General features: G+C 40.5%; 1 protein-coding gene across 1 annotated transcript in view; it reads left to right on the top strand.

The window, feature by feature from the left end:
• The window catches only part of LOC118337966 (atrial natriuretic peptide receptor 1-like), a 13,734-nt gene extending 4,690 nt beyond the window's left edge, over nt 1-9,044 (top strand). The window contains exons 3-23 of the mRNA XM_035675124.1: nt 51-175; nt 292-424; nt 718-822; nt 1,132-1,234; nt 1,397-1,542; nt 1,634-1,706; nt 2,051-2,195; nt 2,630-2,716; nt 2,805-2,948; nt 3,353-3,474; nt 4,260-4,398; nt 4,536-4,584; nt 4,718-4,819; nt 4,923-5,042; nt 5,214-5,307; nt 5,614-5,701; nt 6,392-6,531; nt 6,710-6,862; nt 6,943-7,041; nt 7,265-7,356; nt 7,440-9,044. Coding sequence (XP_035531017.1) covers nt 51-175; nt 292-424; nt 718-822; nt 1,132-1,234; nt 1,397-1,542; nt 1,634-1,706; nt 2,051-2,195; nt 2,630-2,716; nt 2,805-2,948; nt 3,353-3,474; nt 4,260-4,398; nt 4,536-4,584; nt 4,718-4,819; nt 4,923-5,042; nt 5,214-5,307; nt 5,614-5,701; nt 6,392-6,531; nt 6,710-6,862; nt 6,943-7,041; nt 7,265-7,356; nt 7,440-7,628 — 2,448 coding nt within the window. The 3' untranslated portion in view covers nt 7,629-9,044. The remainder of the gene's footprint in view (nt 1-50; nt 176-291; nt 425-717; nt 823-1,131; nt 1,235-1,396; nt 1,543-1,633; nt 1,707-2,050; nt 2,196-2,629; nt 2,717-2,804; nt 2,949-3,352; nt 3,475-4,259; nt 4,399-4,535; nt 4,585-4,717; nt 4,820-4,922; nt 5,043-5,213; nt 5,308-5,613; nt 5,702-6,391; nt 6,532-6,709; nt 6,863-6,942; nt 7,042-7,264; nt 7,357-7,439) is intronic.
• Nucleotides 9,045-10,325: the final 1,281 nt, after the last annotated feature.

The following is a 10,325-nucleotide window of genomic DNA, read 5'->3' as shown; positions in this document are numbered from 1 at the left end:
TCTCTCTCTCTCTCTCTGTGTTATGCTGTGTCTCTCGCCCAGGACTGGAGATGGCCTGGGTGGTCCGTCCTCCAGAGACGGTGAAGACCGGTGAGGTGTTCAGCGTCACATACTCGGTAACGGCCACAGACTCTTTCTACCACTGGGCAGTCGAAAACCACATCTTTACACACAGGTTAATACATCTGTCAAGACTTACACTACTTTACACCCGTTTTAGACTATAGACTATGACTATTCAATTCTACTAGGATCTGAGCTGGATCTCACCCTGGTCTGGTGTCTGTTTAGTTCCATAGCGAATGCTGAAGCAGCTCGGACATTTTGTGAACATCACGACTGTCCGACCAACTGGAAAGATGCAGACGGAGAAAACTGCTGCATTCATCATGCTAACATCCACTCCTGTCCACTGGGGTACATGGTACTGCATTTTCTTTATTTTTCATCCTCACTCTTTGAAGCTACGTAGCGATGCCTCAAGAAAAATATAAATGAGGAAATGTACGAACTCCCTCAAAATGCAAATATTCAAAATATCAGACTCTCCAACCAGTACTGAATTACCGTAAGGAGTAAATGTACTTAGTTATTTTCAACTTCCGCCTATCAGCAGAAACATAGTTTTCATCTGGAGATATTTATTTAAAAGTGCCACTATTTGATGAAATTACATTTTAAAGTCAACGAACCAATTAACATTAAATAACCTTTCAGACTTCAGAGAGCATCTGTGGTCCCTGGATTCCTGATGACGGAAGAATCTTCACACACACCATCTCGACCTCCGGCAAGATGACGCAGACCAACTGGACTGCCAAGGTAACAAAAGTTTAATCTGTATAGCCCAGTATCAAATTATCTCAGTAGGCTTTATGGGCAGTAATATCTTTGTATGCAGATGATACACTATTTATATCACTAATATTTCTCACTCTCCTCCCTATATGCTCTCAAGTTCTTTCAGCCTTTTAGCTAATATTTGAGGTATAGAATCAATCACCAAACTCCCCCCCAACCTTTTTTAAGGACAAACTTTTAAATTCAGTTACTCTGATGTTAAAGTCCGGCTGTCACATCCTTGGATAGTGTTCCTAATTGATCTGGTAAACCCATCACTCTGTCTTTCAGGTGGTCCTGGTCCATGCTGGTTTAACCTCGCTCATTGCTCATATACGAGTCGGTCGCATGCAGGTTGCTCTTGAGGCCAAGAGCACCGTGCAGCCTGCTGTAGGTAGGTTATGTTTCCCCTCTGCTCCCTAGCATGACTATAGAAACTAACACTAGGGTTGGGTATCGTTTGTTGTTTGGAAATCACAGATGTCCCCACAAATTAACTAAATTTGTGTAAACATGAACAAGTAGCTCTTTAATCTCTTCTTTCCTCTCCTCTAAGTGTGTGGTGATGGTGTCTGTGAGGAGGCAGAGCTTTGTTCCACCTGTTCAGCTGACTGTGGTGAATGCCCTATGAGCCCAACCACCAAGCTAGCGATCGGACTGCCACTCAGCCTGCTCTGCCTCTGCTTCATACTGACCGCTGTGGTGAGAACTCACACGTATGCTAATAGAAACCCTGCGAAATACTAAAAAAATTCAATAATACACAACTAATCAAAAAATCTGTCTCTTGTAGTGGCTGAGGTATCAGAAACAGAAGCTGTTGTGGGATGAGAGCTGGATCATAGACTTTGCAACGATAAAACAAGGTGCTGTAACAATCCAGATCAGAATAGAACTTGTGAGGGACTTATAACTAATAACTATATAACTTGTCTATGCACTGAACAAATCTGAAATGTTTCTAAAATGGCTGAAACCAGTGTACACTGGTCTGGAATTTGACAGGTATGGCTTTGGTCTGAACAGGTCTAAACCAACTGTGTCACAGTAACTGAAACAGGCTGGAACAGTCGAGAATTTCATGTTTTCCTATTGATATTTGCTGTTAAAGGTAGATCAGTTTATTAGAAATTATTTCACAATGCTGTTAGAAACCCTTGGCAGCATGAAGTGTACCCTCCTCTCTCTCTCCCTTTCTTTATCTCTATAGATCAGGAAGCTCATATGACCACGGGCAGTATGATGAGTGTACCGGTAGGGAACAGCGACAGTAACACCAGCTGTGTGACTGCTCTCAGCTCCTATACAGGACAACCCGGGACCCGAAAAACACCGTTCACCTGCACTGGGATATAGTATGTCCACCTGTTTGACTACCTGTCTGTCTAAAGTCATCCATACTGTTAACACAGTTGTTGTCTTTTTGATGCTGCCAGTAAGACTTGTGACTCGGACTGTCACAATCAATCATCTTAATCTGGTTGAGAAAAGAAGAAAGTTTTCTCATAGTAATCAAATGATTCACTTTTCAAAATATATTTTGGGGCATACTACTGAATGTGTTAGAGCCTACAGTAAAGAAACTGACATGCAACAAAGGTCCCCAGCCAGATTCAAACCTGGGACAATGCAAATGTGCCATAAACTCCACAAGGAAGCCCCAGACTGTTTATCCCGACTTTAATAAATTGATCTAAACACACACATATCCACACACTGCTTCAAGCTCAATGTTTCAAGCCTGGTTGGTAAAGATTAACATAATAATAAGAATAATTTTCTTCTCCAGTGACGGCAGGACGGTGGCCATCAAGCGGATTCAAACAAAGACTTTCTCTCTGTCCAAAACCATCAGACAGGAAGTCAAACAAGTCAGGTACCATACACACTTGTTACCCTTCCTTATCTAATAAAAGCCCTTATATATCAGATAAGGTATTTTGACTCTCTTTCTCTGTCTCCAGGGAGCTCGATCACCCCAACCTGTGTAAGTTCATTGGCGGGTGTGTTGAGGTTCCTAATGTTGCCATAGTGACGGAGTACTGCCCAAAAGGAAGCCTTAATGATGTCCTTCTTAATGATGAGATCCCACTTAACTGGGGCTTCAGGTAGACACCGAAACACAGTCTTACAATAGCATGTTGATTTAATCAAAACTGACCCTCCATAAGTCCCGCCCCTTTTCGTCAACTTCCTCCTCCTTACTTAGATATGCTATGTGCTACGATAAGATAAAAGATACAAGAGAATATACAGTCACATCTTGTCTTTTCAACATAGTTTAGCATAGCACATAGCATATCTAAGTACAGGAAAGAAGGAAGTTGACCAAGGCTTGCTCAACTGTTATTGGCGCACTTAGGAAGGGTCAGTTACAGAAATAACTTAACATAGTGTTTGTCATTTCCTTTTTTTCACTGTAATGGGGGTTTGGATTTATAATTAATAAATTCAATACAACAGGTTAATTTGAGTAAGAAAAATGAATAATCCCCAGTTGTATACGCTCCAGGTTTTCGTTTGCTACAGACATTGCGAGAGGGGTGTCGTACCTACACCAACACAAGATCTGTCATGGCCGACTCAAGTCTCTAAACTGTGTCTTAGACGACCGCTGGGTCTGCAAAATAACAGGTAATATGAATATACAGCAGTATGTTCTTTCAGTATCTTTTCAAAATAAACAATCTGGGAATTTATCTGAATGTTAAAAATACAATATCAATAATACAACAATCCAGGTAAAAAAAATATATATATATATATTTCATGGCAAATGGTTATTTAAAAAGCATATGATAGGTTTTTTGTCTACTTAATTTGACAGACTCCAGCACATAATCAGCTAATTTAAACTGAATCACTAGAAGCATTTTCTGAGCTGTTTTCATTAACAACAAAAAGACACTTTACTGTAAACGGTGTCTTCATATAGAAAGAAATCAGTTTAAATGGATCTACTCTCTTTGTGAAATCTGTGTATTTTTGTGAAAGTTAATGAATCTTATCACCTACTAGCTAAATGTTGCATTATGTTTTACATCAGAAGTGTAAAAGCAAGGCTAAAGCAGTAAACCTTGACTGTTCACAGGAGGTTGTGTTTCTCCTCAGGTTTTAAGCGGCACTTCTTCTGGATCCCATAATGATTGGAACCAAAATAAAATAATTACAATAACATTTAGTAATATCTTTAATCTGCTCACAGGACACTGAGCATTGGATTGTTCATCCACTAATTGTGAATATAACTCCATTGTGAGCATGTTTTTTAAGGGAATGCACAACAATAAGCTCATATTAGCTTATTAGTAGAATTAAATAGAGAACATCCACAAACAAAAACCTCTTCCTTTACATCATCACACTGATTGGATGGTTTCATTTTCTGATTTTGAGTGACATGTGGTCTGTCCTGTCAGATTATGGCCTGAGGATGTATCGCACAGATGATAGGGCGGAGCCTCTTTCCAGCTATCAGCAGAGACTCCTGGAGGTGTACATGCCGCCTGAGTTTCATAACTCTAACATGGAGCCGACGCTGACTGGAGACGTGTTCAGGTATCAATCACACAAAAATGAGTCCCTTGAGTCCACACAATGTGAGTGTGCTACAGGTCTCCGTCCCTACCAAGTGATTAATGCACATATACATACATATACAGAGTCACATTGCTAATCTCTGTATGTTTTTCCAGTTATTCCATCATTTTGCTGGAGATTGCAACTCGGAGTGACCCCGTCCCAGTAAGTCACAATTTGATTCAGTCAAAGTCACAGCAGAGTTAATGTTTATAATCAGGCTATTATGTGTGCTGCCTTATTGGTCAGGTCAGTGGTTAAATGAAGGACAGATCATTTTAAAAATCACACTTTGCAGGCAGAGGAGTCTAATCTGGAGAGTGCCTGGTGTCCTCCTCTGCCAGAGCTGATCTCCAGTAAAGCCGACAGCACCTGCCCCTGTCCTGCTGACTATGTAGAGGTGTGTACACACCGCCTCAATCTGCTTTTAACCAACCATTATTTAATTTAGATGTTGTAAATGACCTCTATTGCTGTCTTTTGTCCCATGTGTGTTTCCTTAGCTGATCCGACGATGTCGCTCTCATAACCCCACCCACCGACCCACCTTTGAACAAATCAAGAAGTTTGTTCACCGAATCAACCCGATCAAAGTCAGCCCGGTGGACATGATGATGAACCTGGTAATAACCTGTGTAACACAAAGTAGACATCAATTTAAAAGTAATCTAGTATCACTTTCTTATATTGTAACTCATCAAACAGTTTGATATTCATTTGAACTCAAAGCTGACTCAGAGCTCTCTATACTGTGCTGTATCAATGTAATATGAAGGTACAACTCTCTGTTTCAGATGGAGAAGTACAGTAAGCACCTGGAGGTGTTGGTGGCTGAGCGGACACAGGATCTGATGCATGAGAAACAGAGGACTGACAGACTGCTATACAGTATGACACACTTCTATCACCATGTCCAACAATGTGCTTATGTTCAATTCATAAAAGATTCTGAGCATAAAAAAACGCATTTTATGGAAGGTGTCAGTAGACATCGATGACTTACACCGCAGCATTTATTGAGGCTCGGCTGAGGAGAATATAGATCAGCAATACATGTGTATCACAGTGCAATGCCAACCCAATTCTCAAGGTTATCTCCTGTTGAGCGATATTAAACACAAACCTAGAACTACAAGAAAAACACTTTGCGTCTGAAAGGTTATTCTTAATGCTATTTGCATGTTTGTGTTGCAGGTATGCTTCCGAAACAGGTAGCTGATGACCTGCGGCAGGGGAAACCGCTGCAGGCTCAGAGTTATGTCAGTGCTACCATCTTCTTCAGGTAGGAGCAAAAGGAACTGACTGAATGAGAGTGTGTTTGTCTTATGTAGATGTGGTGTTCATGATCTACTAATTTCAATTCAATCATGGTTACTATATAAACAATTATTTTTGAATAATGTGTCTTGCTGTAGATACAGGGCAGCAGTTGTTGCTGTACATACAGGGCAGTGGTTGTTACACTAGATACAGGGCATCAGTCAATGCTGTAGATACAGGGAAGCCATTGTAGCTGTAGATACTGGACATTTCCTTAATAAACAGTCAGTTGTGCTGTTGATTGTACAGACACCAAAGACAACACTGTCCCTGTTAAGTGGAACATTGGGAATTATTTCACACTGGAACAAAAAAAACATCTTTCAATTCAAACATTCCAAGAAAATTTGATCAGTATTGATCTGAATTTGGCTCAGGATGTTTTTATTGATCAAGAAGAAAGTGGAAGGAATGGGCTGAAAGAAGTTTCTCCCTCATCACTTCTGAAGTGAACAGCATCTGTGCTTGTGTCTTATTGTTTATCACACAGAGGCTGCACTATATAAATAATCATAATCATAAAGGCGTTTTCAGGTTGTTTTTATAAAGATTTAAACTCACACTGCTGACTGAGAGGTCCATCAGATTTAAAGTGATCAGACAAATCAAAGTATGAAGTCCAAAGCGTGTGTGTGTGTGTGTGTGTGTGCAGTGATATCGTGGGCTTCACACAGCTGTCCAGCAGCAGCACACCTTACCAGGTCGTAGATTTCCTCAACAAACTCTACACAACGTTTGATGACATCATTGACAACTACGACGTCTACAAGGTGGAAACCATCGGAGATGCATGTGAGCGCTACCTACTGTATATTACTGTCCTGTCTTACTGTCACTAACTTCAGGTGACTGGATGTAATGTACCGTCAAGATATAAATCAGGTGCACTAAATATGGCCCCAAAAACCGTTATAGCCTTCATGATGGTACAGTTACATGCTGTTGACTTTATTATTATGTGGTTGTGTAGACATGGTGGTCTCCGGTGTTCCCCTGGAGAACGGGATCCTCCACGCCTCAGAGATTGCCAGCATGGCTCTGGACCTGGTGGGTGTCTGTCGCACCTTCAGGATCCCCCACAAACCCAACATACAGCTACAGATACGAGCCGGGATACACTCCGGTACGCACACACTCACACGTTTTTAACAATATACTCGTGTTTTATAATAATCAACCTTTAATGTCTCTCTCTCTTTTCAGGTCCGGTGGTAGCGGGGGTTGTGGGGACGAAGATGCCTCGTTACTGTCTGTTCGGAGACACAGTCAACACAGCATCTAGGATGGAGTCCACCAGCCTGGGTAACACTCTCTACCTTACACTCACTGACCTTTACTTGACCACCCAGACATTTGACATGTGAAAGTTGGTAGCTAAACCTGAGAAACTTTTTAATGCGAGAAACAACCTATTTTACATAATCAGTTTTTACAATGAGAATCTTTGCTTATTGTTTATGTCAGAACACAATGATAATGTAACTTCATTATCAATCCTTCTAACACTGAGTCGTTGTGTTTCCAGCCCTGAAGATCCAGTGCAGCTCCAGTGCCTTTTACCTGCTGGAGGAGATCGGCGGCTACGTCCTGGAGTGCAGAGGAATGCTGCAGGTCAAGGTGAGACACCTGCTCCCACCGCTGTTCACTTCTGTCACTGGGAGCTGCCCATTAACACTCTGGATCTGTCCCGTCTCAAACAGGGGAAAGGTGATATGGTAACTTATTGGCTGGTGGGGAAGAAGACATCTCTGGTCTCCAAGGACGTCAGTCCAGACACCAAGACGACCAAACACATCACCACTGAGACAGAGGCAGAGGCGGAGAAAGAGCGAGAGTTGTACTCCTCCATGCCCGGGTTCCTAAACGATGATCTCCTGGATCCGGCCTGATCCCCAGAAACTCTGAGTTTATCATTTGATGTGATTTCTTCAGTTGCCATCTGTGTTTGTTGACAGTTAGCCTGAAAACTATATATAATGTGTTATATGTTATATGTATGCATCGTGCTGTGGCTGTTTAATTATGTCAATCAACTGAACAACAAGATCCCCAGAGCTTAAACACATTAACACATTATTATAACTGTGTAAGTGGGTAACACCCTTTAACCTTATTCCTGAACTTTATACAGAGGTTAGGGACACGAGGCAGAGGTCGTGCTGTAGATACAGAGCAGAAGTCGATGCTGTAGATACGGGGCATCAGTCATTCTTCTGGATTCGTCCTGATCCCCAGAAACTCAGTTTATCATTTGATGTGATTTTTTTTCCAGTTGTCATCTGTGTTTGTTGACAGCCTGAAAGTATTTATATGTTATGTAACCACCATGTTGTGGCTGTTTAATTGTCATTAATCCACTGAACAAGATCCCTGCATCTTAAACACATTATTAGAACTAAGCACTCAACAAGTAAGGACAAGTAAAATCAGGCAAGTAAATCTTGCAACAGGTTGTTTTTTTCCGGTGCTCATGATTGATGAGCTAATGAGTGAGCTATCTCGCTTCCTTCTCACCTCTGTTGAGGGTTGCACATGCTCAGTACTGATCAGGCACTTACGAGAACATGCTGTCAGGTAAAGACAAAGCCAAAAGAGCATTTCTGTAATGTCAGAAACAGGAGTTTAGTTGGGGGGCGTTAGAGGATGGAAGTTTGAGAGCAAGGCATTCGTGGGTGGATCTAGCTGACATGAAAAAGGCCTGGTCACCTCAGTTTGGTGTCAAATGCTTTACATTGCGTTAATTGAGATTAATAAAGTCTAAAAAAAAACAGATATTCATTTAATTATCTGTTATGGCGACATCTTAGACTAAGTAATGACTTGAAGGCGTAATTTCAATGAAGACAATCATGTATTTTGGAAAAATGTCTAAAGATTTGGAAATAAAACAATTTATTGATTTCTACAGGGTCGTTTTTAAAGGAAAATTTTAAAAGCTAGAAGAGTTATTCAGAAGCTGCTAATAAATAAAACTATTTGTATTGGGGCAAGTACATTTCTGACCCACTAGCCTGAACAGGCAAGAAAAAAACCCCATTGAACCCTGATAGTCAGGTAAAATCATTATTACTAACAAATCTAGTTCAAGATTTGGCCAAAAATATTGGTAGCCTTAAGTTGGCTTTTTTAAAGTCTAGCTAATTAGAAAACAGTTGGTCTCAAACAGCTAGTTATTTAGCTGTTGTTTGCTGAAATGTGGTTGTCTCTTCAAAATAGACTAGCCTAGCACATAGCATATCTAAGTACAGGAAAGGAGGAGGTTGACCGAGGTTACGGTCAGCTGTCGTTGGAAGGGGTCCGTTGCAATTCAGTATTTATTCTTAAAATTAAAACACTGATGTTTGCATCTGTTTACTTTTCTCTGTGCTCAATGTTCTGTGGTTACTTGTTTTAAACCAACTGTAAGATTTAACTTTTATTTTCCTTGTTTGTATATTTTGGTTCACAGTTGTTTGACTGTGTAGCTGATAATTCTCACTGTAAGAAGTTCAGGATGGTTTCTAACATTAAACACCAATTACAGTTTTTGAGGCTGATTCTGGTATTGACACAATATTTAAAAATTAAAATAAAAATGTAACGTTTCTCCTTCTGAAACATCAGAACTAAACAGTTAAATTAACCAATACTGGACCAAATATATTAAAATAAAACTAAACTTCCTCCTCTGGATTCTTCAGTTTGGTGATCTCTGGTGGTTTTACACTCAAACTGAATTCGGCTCATTAACATCTCTGCTGGCTCGAATGTGTTGTATGAATATTTATGTCACATTGTTGAGCAGATGGACGACTTGAAAAGACAGAGATGAAGGGATCTGTTTACTAGTTAGCAGCCAAGATTGCTGACATGACAACAGATGGAGCAAAAAGAAGAAGAGGAGAGGACCTGAGAGAGGAGAGGAGGATTTTGTGTCTTAGTCTGAGTAATAAATTCGGGGCATAAAGGTTTTACTTAAAATGTAATTGTATTTTAGGGTTTATCAGTATGGAAGTTATTTGGAGTCTTTAAATACGGAAGCAAAGACGTTGTTGTGTTGTTAAATCTGACCACGACTTCATACTTAATGTTGAAATTTAGATAAGACATTATAGTGTTGAAATATATTAGTTTGAAAATCTATCTAACTGTATGTGATGTGAATTGTCTTCGTTGGAGGTCATTTCAAGTTGTGCAGATTCAATAAAAGTGTCCAGTCGCTCATCTGGATCACAACAAGAGTAGTTTGAGTCGGTCCAAACTGAAGTGAAACACACGTCATCACTTCTACTCTTGTTTTTACGAGTTAAAGAAAATCTCACACTTGTATAAATCAGATTGTTGTGATCTGGATCAGTTCACTGTGGCTCTAAGGCCCAGCGAGAGGAGAGGGGACCAGGTTTTTAATTACAGATGAGAGAGAACGTTTTTGTTAATAGAATGAGTACTCACATAAAGAGCCTCTCTCTCTCTCTCTGCCTCTCATGCACTGTTGGGCTCGCTCGCCCTCTCTCACCCACCCATTCAGTTGAGGACATTTACATATCTGAGGACACACACATCAAAGCGTCTCACTGTTATGGAACAAGACTGTGTGTGTGTGTGTG

This window comes from Morone saxatilis, unplaced genomic scaffold (genome assembly GCF_004916995.1).
Source record: "Morone saxatilis isolate NCDOM2014 unplaced genomic scaffold, NCSU_SB_2.0 Contig4, whole genome shotgun sequence".
Lineage (NCBI taxonomy): Eukaryota > Metazoa > Chordata > Actinopteri > Moronidae > Morone > Morone saxatilis.
This window is presented reverse-complemented; position numbering and strand designations above follow the sequence as displayed.